At 46.0% G+C, this 14,284-nt stretch overlaps 1 protein-coding gene across 1 annotated transcript in view; it reads right to left on the reverse strand.

Moving 5' to 3' along the window:
* Positions 1 to 1,487: 1,487 nt before the first annotated feature.
* TSPAN2 (tetraspanin 2) overlaps positions 1,488 to 14,284 on the reverse strand; it is a 40,179-nt gene continuing 27,382 nt past the window's right edge. Inside the window, exons 4-8 of the mRNA XM_024570666.3 lie at positions 13,335 to 13,409; positions 11,979 to 12,077; positions 10,212 to 10,283; positions 6,418 to 6,501; positions 1,488 to 3,900 (exon numbers count right to left, since the gene is read on the reverse strand). Of these exons, the coding sequence (XP_024426434.2) occupies positions 3,835 to 3,900; positions 6,418 to 6,501; positions 10,212 to 10,283; positions 11,979 to 12,077; positions 13,335 to 13,409 (396 nt within the window). The 3' untranslated portion in view covers positions 1,488 to 3,834. The remainder of the gene's footprint in view (positions 3,901 to 6,417; positions 6,502 to 10,211; positions 10,284 to 11,978; positions 12,078 to 13,334; positions 13,410 to 14,284) is intronic.

The raw sequence follows: 14,284 nt of genomic DNA on the forward strand, positions 1-14,284 counted from the left end.
TTCATCTTAGCATCAGTGTTGTTATAAAGAGGTGTTTTTTTTCCGAGTGTACAAAATAGTAGTACAAAAACAGAGTAAGAAAAAAAATTCTAACATTCAAGTGGGTTCTATCTTACAAGGCAGAGCTGGCGCAGAGAAAAATAGAGGGACTTTGAGGCTATTAATACCAAGTCTTTGAATTAAAATAGAATTGGGAAATACAGCAAAAGCTATTCATTAATTCAGCAAATGAATGTGTTCAAATAGGTATTTGTGGAAGTATCTTCAGTTACACGATTATATGTGATTTACAATTAACAAAACGTGTCCCTGTCAACATAATTATAACAGTACTTAATATTCATTAGTTGCCAGGTATACTAAGCACTTTGTTGGTTACTTCTTTCAATTTAAATTTTTTCTATTTAACATAAGTGAAACCATCAGAAATTATATAGGAACCCACCCCCCAAAACAAATACCAGAGCTTTGGAAGGGTTTCTGGCACACCAGCTAAAACCTTTATGAAATCAGCACAGATTCTGCTTTGCAACATTCTGGACACCTTCCTTCGATTCTTCATGTTTCTGTATCTCCAGAGACAGTCATTTGAATAGTGGATTCTTGGAGTGTGTTTAGCCTGTGTTGTTATTATGAGGATATCAACAAAATGATGAATGACATTTTGCATTGATGTCGTCTTTTTACTTCTCAGAGGGCACCTCCATATGATACCTTGCAGGTATATTTTATAGGAAAAATAATGACATGTTGAAAGAAAATAGAAAACCTTTGTCTCTCTTAAAATATACCTTCCCCCAAATTTGATTTTGATGAGTGCAAACTAAGATGATGTATTTAAATGACTGGCTTCAAGGGCCTGTGAGGCTCTCTCCAAGGGATGGGGAAGGTGGGGTAGCTGACACTGAGGGGCCGAGGGTCAAAGCACATGCCAGGGGAGTGGTGAACCTGGAAAGTTGGGGTGTACCTCCTGAACTCCCAATCGCTGTCCTTAGAGCCATGGCTACCACGTTTTACCCAGGATACAGAGGATGACTCATCCCTTTAATCTTTGATAAACTTCTTTCAAAAGGGAAGATGCATGGGCTCCCACCACTACCATCTTCCCACAGCCTCATTCCCACTGAGCAAACCCATCAGCGTTCTTCACAGGGGAGAGGAGAGCAACCGCCACTGTTGCCTGTGTGGGGGACCACCCTGGGCCCCGCACCAGTGTGCGGTTTACAGATTAAACCATGGATGACAGAGGAGCTTTCTGGGGAAGAGGTATACCTTGGGTGAAACACTGTTAGTTGAAATACAGCCGTATGCAATGAGAGCCCTTAAGGTGTTGCTTTCAAGCCCAGCTCCCGGCGTAACTCTGTAGAAGGGCTACCGCTATTTCCCTTTCTCATCGTATTATGGGGGTGGATTGGTAGTCGGCCCTTTGGATAAGCTGTGTGAAGGTGTGCACAAGGATAGAACAGGATTTTAAGATAAACAAGCAATTACAGTGCATAGAAAATTTAATTTGAAATATCTGAAAATATTTCATCAAGAAGTTCTAAGTCAGGGCTTTGGCACCGGATGGTTAAGAAAATGTTTGGGTCTGACCTCCTATCAGTTCAGGTAAACAGATGTAAACAAAATTTTACATTTGTGTACACACACACACATGTGTATACATGCATACACGTGTATACATATATTCCTGCTATATGTGTATATATTCAAGAGGTACATACTCAACAGCTCTATATAGGCTCAAGATACATAGGAATTCAAGATGTATATATACAGTCAAGACATATATAAATCTACCCTCATTCGGAGGTGGAATTCTCTAATCTTACTCAGGGCACGTAATTTGGAAAAATTACTCCATAAAGGGTACATTAATAAGTAAATATAATTAGAAATGGACCGGGAATGAAGAGATGGTCTAACTCTGCTCTTCTACTTTTAACTGTTGTAGTCTTTTTGAAGGTTGTTAATTCGGATATACAACGAAACTCACTTCTGACTCAGACAAGTCTGAGCTGGAAGAAACCTGAGTACGCACTTGGGCCTGTTCCCCGTCGTCACGCAGACAGATGAATAAAGCCATCAAGAGACATGGGCTGTTCGTTCTTCGCTGAAAAGGTGGTATTTCTCAACTACTGGGGTATGAACCCCTATTTTATGAAGCGGTTGTCTTAGATACGGTAAAGTAGCCATGCGCAATTCAATTGTCAGCTTGCTTCCAGTCTGACTTTTGTTCTTTTCTAGGACGGCCTAGTAGCAGTAGCAGCTATGGCAGAAGGGGAAGTGGCGCTCTCTGTGGGAGTGAGATGATTTCAAACCATTAAGCCTTCTCAGCAAAAGGACTCGTGAAGTTTCTTGGAAGAGCACACCGAAAGGCTTGTGCTCTCACGCGTGTGCACACTTACTTGGTGGTTTCAAAGTCCACAGTACTTTCACTGTGTGCGTGCGGCCTTTTCAAGTGTAATAATATAAAAGAACTCCACGATTTTGCACCAAGTTATTAGAAATGGATAAATGTGTCCACTTAGATCCTAAATTTGGGTTTACATACTCAAAATGAAGCATCGAGACCATAAAGGAACATGGAAATTTTATTTTTATGGGGCCTTACACTGGGAAAAACAGGCTTCTGGTGTGTGTGGGGGGACGTATTTTTGTCTCCCCGGGTTGTCTCCGTGTGTGCACACCACCCGGAGAAGAGGCTCTTCTTTATTTTGGGTTGGCCAAAGATACTCATGATATAATATTTGACATATGAAGGATTTTGTTTTATTTTAAGCAGTGAAAACTGTACTTCTTAATCTATGAAGAAGGGCTCTCTAGGTGAATAAATAAGAAGAATACAAAAAATTAGGAAAATATGTAAACTCAAGTTATGAGGTATTTTAAAGATACAGTGCCTGTAAAATTCTCTTTCCCACAAGCGACAGCCGCCAGCTCTCTTACTTTACTCTTCCTGTCCTTGCATTCGGAGAAATACGGAGAAGTCTGAGATAAAAGCCCTTTTGTGGGTGTGAGGGTTGCAGTAGTTCAGAGCAGCGTCAGGAAAAGAACGTAATAAAGCAATATTTAAACACCTTTATATAAGAACAAAAATATTTTCTTAAAAAGTCATTGAAAGGCTTTCTCTCTCTCAGTCCTTACAAGTCACTTTACAGGACGCATGATTGTCTGTGTAGCCCTCTTTGCAGAGGGAGGTTTTTTTTTGTTTTTAAATACTAGGAAAGTATGACTTATTCAAATTAGATTTTCCATGCTGTATTTAGCTGTACAGATGTATTTCGGCCTAAAACTGTGGTTGACCGTATCCTGGGGAGAGCATGTGTATAAAAAAGTCCCAGGAGCCCCCACACTCTCCTCAGACCCAGTCGATTTCAACCCCGCACCGCGGTCTCTCCATTCCTGTGGCTTATTGCTTCTGCTAACCAGGGGTCCCTGAACTCTTGGTACCGAACTTTCTGTGGCTAGACTCTGAGAAACCGATCCATTATTACTTATGTTTATCAAAGTTTCTGATCTTTTTCTGAGAGTTAAATATTCAATAGGCTGTTCCTTTCACTGTATAATGAATCAGGAATTCCCAGCAAACCAGTTTCATTCTATATAATGCATAATATACCGGAAGCACACACATACTCTCCAGTCAAAATACGGGCATCCACTCGAAGGGTAAGTCAGTGATGAGCCAAACACACATACATGTGCAAATGTACGATTGAGAGAAAAGTATTTAACTCCTAATGTCCTTTGAATATGAAAAATGAGCCGGGAGACGGCTCCCGTGACGTGTACGTGAAAGCTCTAGATTACGGTTTTCTCGTGGAAGTCGCTTCATATCACGTCTCTGGAGTTGCGTATCGCACAGCAGAGGACCATGCTGAACACCATGCCAAGGATCTGAAACGGGAGGGAGCACGTGTTAATGACCTGCGGACGACAAAAACTGCTGGAAAGCGCAGCAGACAACCTGTGTGTCTAACTCACGTTAACAAGTAATAGAACCAACAGCTACTGGTTATAAATGGCATTTTTATGTATCTCCTTAATTATGACTACGGGTTAGAGACTTCCATATGAACTCTGCCTGAAATGCATTCCAGTTTCATTACTGTTAAAAAGTAACAAGGCTCTGCTTTGAGAAAAGAGCTCTACGTCTGGCTTCTAGAACAGTTGTTAATAATTATAAAAGACCAATAATACAGTACTGTTTGGGGAATTTTATATTTCAGGTTAATTTCAGATCTCTTCTATCTTTGCTTTGAAAAGTGCTTATAACCACTAATTGTTTAAATATGCCTGTGGTCTAGATAGTTATCCATTGATGGGAACACTTTGAATTTTTGCAGCAGTTAAAAAACATGACTGCATGTTAAAAAGTGGACCATCTCTTCATTCCCGGTCCATTTCTCAGTATAAGTGATGCTTCACTATTTAACTCGACAGTTTTACCAAAACATAAACCGAGGTGTTTGAGCTGTGATATTCCTGGTGTCTTCTACGTGTTGTATAATCTCGGAGAGGCCACTGAGACGATTTGAATAGAAGGGTGCCGTGAGATCCTTGTCCTCCACCCTCCCCCTACCATTTTGCAGAGCCAGAGGAGTGCTCCCTGTGGGCCCAATGTTTATAAATTATCGTCAGTGTTTGTTTAAAGAAATCAGTGCCGTGACTCGCTGTTTTTCTCCTCAATCCCATCCTGTATCAGACTAGGACTGTAAATGCCCAGTTAAAGAAGACATGTGTTTGTCCCTTATTTCAGAAGGGAGGGGGAGGGCTTAACTGGGGGAATGGCCTCCAAGCTTGGGCAGGGCTCCACGCTTCTGGCCCACAGAAGTAGGTACCAGTGTGTGGCAGGGGAGACACCTAATGGACATCTGGTTAACTGCCTGCTCTGTGCAGCTCCTACCACATGAAAAAAAGAATTAACGGAGAAACTCGGGGAGTACTGACTCGAGGTGGCCAACAGAGGGAATGGAAGGCTGGATGCAACCCCGACCTCTCCTGGTTCTCCTCTAGAGGGGTCCCCTCAGGGAGAAACTTTGCCAGCCTCATCCTGCCGCTGTCATGAGGTGGGGGTGACCGACCGCTTCTAGGAGGCTCACTCATCGAGACTGGAGGATTGTGAGGAGGGTCTGTCTGGTTCTTCTGTTACACAGAATGTTCTCAAATGTTCCACCTCAGGATGGGGATCAGGCTAGCCCCCAGGCAGGTGGGGAGGGCCTGAGAGGTGTCCCTGGACCAGGGGTCCTCAGCATGGTATATTCACCCGCCGCCCCACCCCTGTGCTCTAAACACAGACAAGAGGGAAGATGCTTGAGTGTCTCCCTAGACCTGCCAATGCGTTGATTTCCTCGCAATTCCCATCACCCCTGCCTTAGCGTAGGCCAGGAATCAGCCTACCTAGAGGGTTAGAGGGTGAGTACTGCCTTAGCATTAGCTCTTAGCACTCCAACCCTGGGCAATGGAAATCACCTCCTCGCTGGCCCCACCTGACTCCAATCTTGCTTCCCACCGACTTTATCTCCGGGTCCTTCTAACCCTTGGTGGCTCCCCTCCTCCTACCCAACCTCTGAAAGGACACACAAAGACCTCAGGCACGTGGACCCTCACACCCTGGCCTTGTCATCTCTTCTTGCTACTCCTACCGTACCCTTCAGGCCCCAGCCTTCCTCGCACACTTCTTCTGTAGGTTAGCAGTGCTGAGCCACCGCAGTGCCCGAGGCACTATGACTCACGCTGTCACATATGCTGTTCCCTCTGCCTGGATTCTGCATTTGGGAGCACACAGATGCGTGGACAGCTAGCATGCATTGTGCGCTGTGCTCCAGGCACTGTACAAATTAATTTCTGGTAACACTTTGTATGTAGTATTGTGTTTAATCTTCACAACAATCTTAAGAGGTTGGTACATCGAAATCCTTGTTTTACAGGTGAGGGAATTGAGGCACTGAGAAATTAGGAGGCTTTCCCATGATTCCAGGGCTTGTGAGTAGCGAAGCCAGGAGCAGAAACCAGACAGCGTGATGCCAGAGCTCACGCCACTCATCACCACACTGCGCCGGCTCTGCAGACCACAGGTGAGAGCGTTAACCTGACGCTGTTTTACATTTCTAACTGCAGGAAGAGACCGGAACTGAGAATCACTGGTCTAGTTCAAGCTCGGTGGCTTTAAATTGGGAAGTTATTACAATGATAAACTCAAGGTCATCATTGTGCTATGGTATTTGTATCATATTTTAGAGAACTCAGTCTTAATGTATTTAATTAGCTTTGTTCGGACATGTCCTATCAACAGATGGCTTTGTCTTTTAGAAGACATCTCTCCCAAGACACCACCCCTCACACGAAGAGAAAGAAGGTGGAAAGGCACGAGGCCACTTCGAGGGCAAAGGCTCCATTCTGAAACTTTCTCACCGTGAGAGCTGAAACTCCAATGCCCACTATTCCGACGAGCTGGAGCTTAGCACTGATTACGGTCTCGATTTCGTCAATGCAGTTCTGTTGTGGAAAAGAAAAGTCAGGAGTAACACCTGATGTCACAGGGTGTACCGCCCCTTTGTCCGTGGGGGGTACGTCCCGAGACCCCCAGTGGACGCTGAAACTGGGGACAGCTCGGAACCCTGCGTGTAGCACTGAAGACAGTCACTGGCGTTGTGGGTGCATTCTTAGACACAAAGGTCGTTCTTTGTGTACAACCACGTGCTTTTTCAACCCAACATTACATCTCAAAAGTGTCTTCTTTCATCAAAAATTCTCTAGGATTGTGATCGTAGTGGCTGTAAAACGCTTTCTCCTATGCTAGTACCTAACGTATTGAGACAGTCCCCAGTTGTCACGTATCAGTGGCCTATCCGGGGTTTTGTTCTTAGGATGAAGGTGCAGAGAATACCACTGCACAGAAGTCTCTGTCCGCAGCTCTGATTTCTTCTCTTAAAATAATTTTGGGAAGTGGAGTTTCTGGACCAAAGGGCATGAACTACGTAACCCATTAGCCTTACGTACTCATATTGCCCTCTAAAATTTTTGTACCAATTTCTCTGAAAATGCTCATTTTATATCATTTGTGCCCCACACCATACATTAAGGGAAAAAAACTTGGCCAATCTCCTAGGTTAAATAATGGCATCTCTTTATTTTAACTTGCCTTTATTTTAAACATTACTATTAATTGCCTATAACTTTGATGTGTTGAGTGGTAATTTGGGTTTCCGGTTTCCTGCACTCCTTTCTCCTGTCCTTTGCCCAAAGGCAAACTGTGCGAAGGGCGCTCTCCCTTCTTGCATGCTGTTGCCTGCAGCCTGGGCTCTGCCCTCACTCTGCCTGACACAGGGTCACCACGTTTTAAACGCCCAGTTCGGTCAGCTTTCCAGTAGGTCCTTGAGCTTTTAGTTCCCCCACAAGCCACCACGTCTTTTGTCGCTTCTGCTGCTTGTGGCAGGCAGGTCTCCCCTAGGCTCTCCTGCCAATGACTTCTCACCCCAGCAGGTTTAGCCGGAAGTCACTACTCCGGTGTGCCTCCCCCTGGACCCCAGCCTCTGGCCCCACCGAAGCCCCACCCTGCTTTCACGGCCTCAGTTTGTGCGCTGCTGTGCATAGTCCACAGCTGCGGTCGCCTCTGCAGTCAGACTGTGAGTTCCTTGAGAGCAGGGACTTAGTGTCACTTGTCTTCGTGTCTGCAGTGCCTGGCAAATGCCAAACAGCCTCAGTGGCAGCACCTGGCCCTGGTGACATCCCTGTTCCCTAGTCCCCCCTCCTCACCGGTGTCTGCCTACTACTCCTAGTCTCCTTATTTGGCAACTCTTTCTCTGGCCATTTTTAAATGTTGTTTCCCAGAGTTCTATCCTCCTCCTTTTCCTCCAAACCTAACGGAGCAAATTCAATCTACAGCTTTAAGATTCCCAAACCTCTCTCCTGAGCCACAAACCAAATTTTCCAACTGCCTACTGGGCGTTTCCACTTGAAAGTTCCACTGGTTCCACCAAATCCCCATGTTAAACACTGACCTCACTTCTTTTTCTACAAAATTTGCTTCTTCTCCATTCCTCAGCTCAGTAAATGATGCTATCATCCCTCCAGATGGGATGAAGCCAGGACCCAGCAGTGGGTGTCCAGCTTCTCTCCTGTCTCGCTGGTCACCAGGTCCTGCAGATTTCACTTTCTAGAAGGCCTTTTCTTCTCCATTCCTGCCTGGTTAGCAACTCTTGGCTGACTATGTGGTTACAGCCTTCCTGCCTGGTCTCCCCAGCTCTAGGCTCCAGGCTATTCACCTCCCTTCAGTCCTCCCTCCCTATTGCTGCTACATAAAACTCAGGAAAACGCAAATGCCATCCCAGAGCCCACTCGCGGCATGTGGCATCCTAAGCATACGGCGTGAAGTCCCAATTTCTGGCTTCAGGAGAGTATTGGAGGCCCTTCGAGAACAGGTCCTCCCTCTAAAAGGACTCACCTGGGCAGGCCCCGCCCCCCCAGCCCCCCCTCTCCTGGATACAGCTACCTTCTCTTGCCTCTGTGCGTTTGCCTGATATCCTCTACCTGGAATGTTCATTCCTTTGTTTGCTTGCTGAACTCCTATTCATCCTTCAAAATTCACCCTCAGAATCACTCCAGGGGAGCCTCCCAGGAGCTCTCAAGTCCCATGCCCCTGGCCGATGAGTCTCTTGTGCTACCACATGGGGCAGCACCTCCCTGGATGTCTCCCCAGCCAGAGGGTGAGCCCTCGCGGGCAGCGGCTGTCTTACTCGCTTCACCCAACTCAGAAGGACTCAGGGAGCGTTCAGTGAGTGCTTCACAACACAATCTGGGAGTAAATTCTCACCCATCCCTTCACAACCAAATGCCTCAGGCCTCGATATCATTGTTCCCGCATTCTCCTATTTTCCTCATTTCCCGCATAGTACCTGTGTTTTCCCTACTGCTGCCATTAACCATCTTCTAAGCACCAAATCCAACAAGTCATTTCCAGCCCTAACGTTCTTGTCCTCCCAGCATTTGACTTTGTGGACATGCCATCTCCTCCCTTGTTTCCTAGGTGCCACTGTCGCTGGGCTCTCCCTGACCCCGACTCCATCTTCACAGTCTCGTTCTGGCTTCTCGTCCTCAGCGTACCTCTTCATTGACCCGTTCTCAGCCACGTCTTTCCTCATCCCACACTGTTTCCCTGGGTGCTCCCATCCACACCTATGGCTTTGGCTACCACCAGCGTGCTGGGATCCCGCACCTGCGTCTTCAACACAGCTTACCTGTGAGTCCCACAGGCACCTGAAGTGCAAACTTGACCGAGCCTGAAGCTGTCCTCTGCCCACAGGATCTGCTCCTCTCCCCATACTCACCTCGCTCAGGGAGCCTCTGCCTACCACTTCACTGATGCAGAAGTCTGAAGTCTTAGCTGCCTCTCCTCCCTCCCGACTCAGGCCCCCCAAATTGTCCAGGCCTGTTGATTCCACCCCTTGGACATCTCCGAATCTGTCACTTCCTCTCCCTCCCCACTGTTGTGACTTGCTCTAATCCTTCGTCTCCTCTTACTAGGGTCACCACCGAATGTCACCTAAGTGGCCTCCCTCCATAGTCTCTAACCTTTGACTCTACCAGACACACCCGGCAGCCTGAATGCTCTCTCTGCAATGCAAAGCCAACTGTGTTAATCCTCCATGCTTCCCCGAGCTTCCAGGTGTGAAATCATGCCTCTGACAGCCTCTCCAAAAACCATTCTTCACTATTCGCCCTGGACATTCTGTTCTGCAGTCCTGGAGTGTCATACTGCCATACCTCTGCCACTCCTACTTTCTGAGCCTGGAATGACCTTCCTTTGTCAAAACTCAGCTCAAGGACCCCATGCTCTGTGAAGCTCTCCTAACCCTACTCTGTCTGTTCTGCACCCCACACAGAGTTCAGGCACAGCACCGCCCCCCCTTGACCAGCCTGCAAGGCCACAGAGAAAGGGACCTGCGTTTTTCATAGAGTTTTCAGAAGTGACATGGTGCTTGACACACAGCACTTAATCATCGAGCACTTATCGGCACCGTGACTCCCACGCAGAGATGTGGGCAGCATTCTTGGGTGTGCACCGCTGGCCCCGGTGTGCTGAATTAGTGCTGTAGCATCTGCGTCATTGCCCAGGCCCCGGAGGACGGAGAGCCAGCTTTCATTTTACAAAGAATAAAGCCAAGGCCCACACGGCACTGGGAGAGGACCCTACGGGAGACGCTTACCTTGGGTCCTAGAAGCTCCTTTGGGCACGTGGGTTGGACCTGTTCGGGGCGTTCTTTTCCACAGCACTGAAACTAGAGTCAGAAAAGACCTTTTAGGATACGGATGGGGAGGCCGTGGCTGCAAGTCTGGGCACCGCCACTGAGGCCCGGGGCGCCCTGGTGGCTCAAGGCTCGGTCACCGCAAGCCAGACACTGTTTGTGGAGAGAGAGCAGAGAGTCACATGACTGTGCAGGCGAAATGAGAAAATGACTTCTCTGAAGTTGTCTCGGTTTTATGATGGGAAGTGACTCAAGGCAACCCAAAGAGGCAAGGAGTTAATTTCAGTGTCTGTGTAAACTGCTGTTTTTTTGGACAGGAGTTGGGCCTTTAGGTTTTTTTCTTTCAAGTCTGGGATTAATTTAACCTGCAGAGTAGCTGGGGTTTTACGAGCTTTGTGAAGGGTTCATTAGCTGGGGACAGTCTGGGAGCCGAGAAGTGGCCACAGTAAACTCCAGGGGCTAAAAGAGCAGGGCTGGAAGACTGGCCAGCAAACAGGTGTCCTGCCTTAGGGATGGCCCTCCAAAGACAAAGGAACCTGTGTGCAGCTTGATGTCCTCGGGGCAGCGGAGGCTGAGCAAGATAAACGGTTGGTGCCTCCCAGGACATTCCAGGGGCGGACTAGGGCTGGAATCCCTGGAAACACGTGGCCCAGGGGCTCCCAGATCCTTCTCTGTATCACAGTGGTTGAGAAATCCCACAACTCTGCCAGCCTTCCTCGATTAAGTGCACGTAGCTCACAGCAGTGCCCTGATGAGAGGACCTTCCAGAAGGAAAGGAACTGGCTGTCTCATGTACCCCTTTATTTTACAAACAAGGGGAGCCAAGTATCAGGGAGGCAAAGAACTGACTTGAGGTCACAAAGCTGTCCAGAGGCAGAGCTGCAGCTAAGAGGGAGCTTTTCAGACTTGAAGGTCATGGTTGTGTTTGGTGTACCACGATGCTACCCTTGGAGAGAAACTGATGGTGTTTGGGCTACTTTCCCGAGCTCCCATTTGTGCTCTTTTGTGTCTTTGGGGCATGTGCCCTGACCTCTGCTCATGAGCTCTGTGTGCAGGGCCTCTTCCTCCTCCGGCACACGGTGGCCCCCAGCAGGGCTGGACCATGGCGCTGCTGCTCGGCCTTGCCGAACTGACTCTCATTTGTTTACTTATGTTTGAAATTTACCAAAATGATCATTTTGTTTCTTTCTTGGTATTTTGAAAATTAGGCTAATACAATTGTAGGACCCACTATATATAAACCAAATAAAATTTACAACAACTCTGGAAAACATAAAAAATACAGTTTTGTGCTATTATATTTTCCAGTCTTTGTTAAATACAGCTGCTTCCTTAACTATCATGGCAAAAAATTAATAGTATGCAAATAATGTATACTGATATGATATGAATTCTAGAACATCTCTTTAGGGTGGGAAAACAGCACAAATAGACATTTAATAAGAAAATCTAGATATAGTAAAATTCTTTAAGAATTTTACTATAGTAAAATTCTTTTTCTAAAGGATTTTTTCAACAGTAAACTTACACTATTAGTGTATGTGTGTATATATGTACATAGAAATGTATGTACACACATGTGCACATATATACACAGTATAGCATATAATTTATAAAACATATGCAATATCACATGCATTTTATTTTTAACCCAGGTGATCAGAGAGAACCTGGCCTGCAAGTTACACTTAGAAGATTGAATTTTAAGGAAGAAGTAAAGCTACTTACTGTCGAGTGGAAGGTAATGAGAGTCCCATTTCCCCTCCCCCTGTCTTTAAGGTAATCATTATAAGCTTCTTCATACATGGTCTGAACATGTCGTATAGCCTGAAAAACACCAGGAAAACCAAGGGGGCGGTGAGTGGAATCTGACTTCTATCCCATTCCAAATGGGATAATCTTATACTAGAGATCTTTTTTTCTCTTTTTTTAAATCACAGACACCTTTACGACTCTAATGAAATTTCAAACATTTTCCTCTCGTCAAGGAAAACCCCCTCTTCCTTACCCTTCAAAAATGCAGTGTTTCCAATATGTTTATCTGTATTTTAACATAATTCTGCATATATGGAACAGATTATGGAAGGATAAATTATCAAGAATAATTTTCATAGACTAGAAAGATTTCTTACAGTGCAGGTTCTCGAACCTGAATGGGCATCAGCATCAACTGGACCCCAGGTTGCTGGGCGACCCAGGTGATTGGGATGTACAGCTGGGGTCATGACCTATGCTTCTTGGTGCCCACTCATTGAAACAACTCAGGTCTTCTCATGGCGTGGCTTCAAAGGTGTTCATGACCAAGGAAAACTGTTTCAGCATTCAAGTATCACATGAAATATGGGGAATTCCTCTACAGACATAACCAGCTACCTTAGGCAAATTCCAAAGGAGGTGGTATTTACTTATTCTACATGTTTACTATTTTTTAAATCCAAAATAATTTCACAAACACAATATTGGCAGCATGTGAATTTATGTGAAATACAGTAAACCTACAATTCCATTCTTCCTCCTTTTCCGTTTTGAAAACACCTCTCTTTGCCACAGTGTGTTTTAAGGGTCCGAGAGGCCACTTCCTCTGTGGGTTCTCCTGATGGCCTATTCTGGACACCTACAGTTTGAACACAGATCTGAATAAACTGGCTTCACCAGCACACAGAGGTCAGGCTTTAGCCTTTGAGGTGACGTGGCCTCAGCCCCGGCCAAGCCCTAAGGACAAGTGATGGTCACAAGGGACGAGAATGTACATTCTTCCCCAACCCTCTTTCTCACATTTGCAGTCTGACTTCTATTCCATTTCAAGCGGGATAATCTTATACTAGAGATCCTTTTATTAAAAAAAAATCACAGACACCTTTATAAAGCTAGTGAAAACGATGTGCACACATGTACACGTGCACACGCGGATGCTCAGTCCCGCCCCGTACAACGCCTCTGGGTTAACCAGCTCTGCGTAGACGATGTTTGTGGGGGCCCCTTGGTTCTATAGTGTCGCTGTGAGTGTCAATAGCCTCCTGTCTTTTGCCATAGCAAGAACACTCGAACTGTCGTACAAAGAAATTGTGAGAAATTTTTACTTACTACACCCTTGCCTATGAAGGCAAACACTCCAGTGGTTACTTCAGCAGCAAATATCACCAGCAGGCAGGTGAAGAACTGTAGAGAGAAGATACTAACTTCATTAATTCAGTACCTTTTACATTTATTTAGCCTCTTTGATTCTAGCTTCATTTGAAAACCATTAGGCAAGGCTATTACTTTGAGTTGATCTAGCAGGAAGCATTTGCCTCTCAGTCCCTTGTAGTTTATTCGTTCATTTTTTCATTCATTCATTCACTCATTAATTCATCGAGCAATTGTTTATTGAGCATTTACACTGTGTCAGGTGCTGTCCTTGGTGCTGGGTAGACAGTGGAGAGTAAGGGAAGATCCCCCTGCCTCTGCTACCGTGGACCTTATATTGGAAAGGAGACGCTATGAGAAAGGAATAAAGCAATAAAAAAGTTGAGTAAGATAACTTCAGATAGTGACATCAAATGGTGCCTGGCACCTGTACTCAACGAACACTTGCTGGACAAAAGAGGGTCTATAAAAATATAAAAGAAGAGCAGGAGGTAGAGAGTGATGGGTGAGGCCTGGCTTTGGGGGAGGTGTGGCCTGAGGCTGTGCAGCCTGGAAGCTTCTCTGAGGTGAAGGTGTCCTGGACAGATTTCTGGTCCAGTCTCTTGGGTCTGCTCCTATCTGACTAAGCTCAGTGACAAACAAGACAGAGATGCTTGGCAGCAGGGGAGAGAGAGAGAGGAGGAAGGGCAAGAAGATGCATTGGGGGATGAATTTACATAGTAACAATCCAAGGCTGCCCTGGGCAAGAACAGGCTGCCCACAAACCTGCTGGTTCTGGCTCCTCGGGGGGAAACACAAAAAATTCCTCCCTTCCTGCCAGTCTTCTATCTTCTCCCCAATTCTCTTAGGTCACATTGGCATTGGATGTACAGCAGTTCACAGAAATTACTCCATTAAAAAACAACAAA

This window comes from Desmodus rotundus, chromosome 12, assembly GCF_022682495.2.
Source record: "Desmodus rotundus isolate HL8 chromosome 12, HLdesRot8A.1, whole genome shotgun sequence".
NCBI classification, from domain to species: Eukaryota; Metazoa; Chordata; class Mammalia; order Chiroptera; family Phyllostomidae; genus Desmodus; species Desmodus rotundus.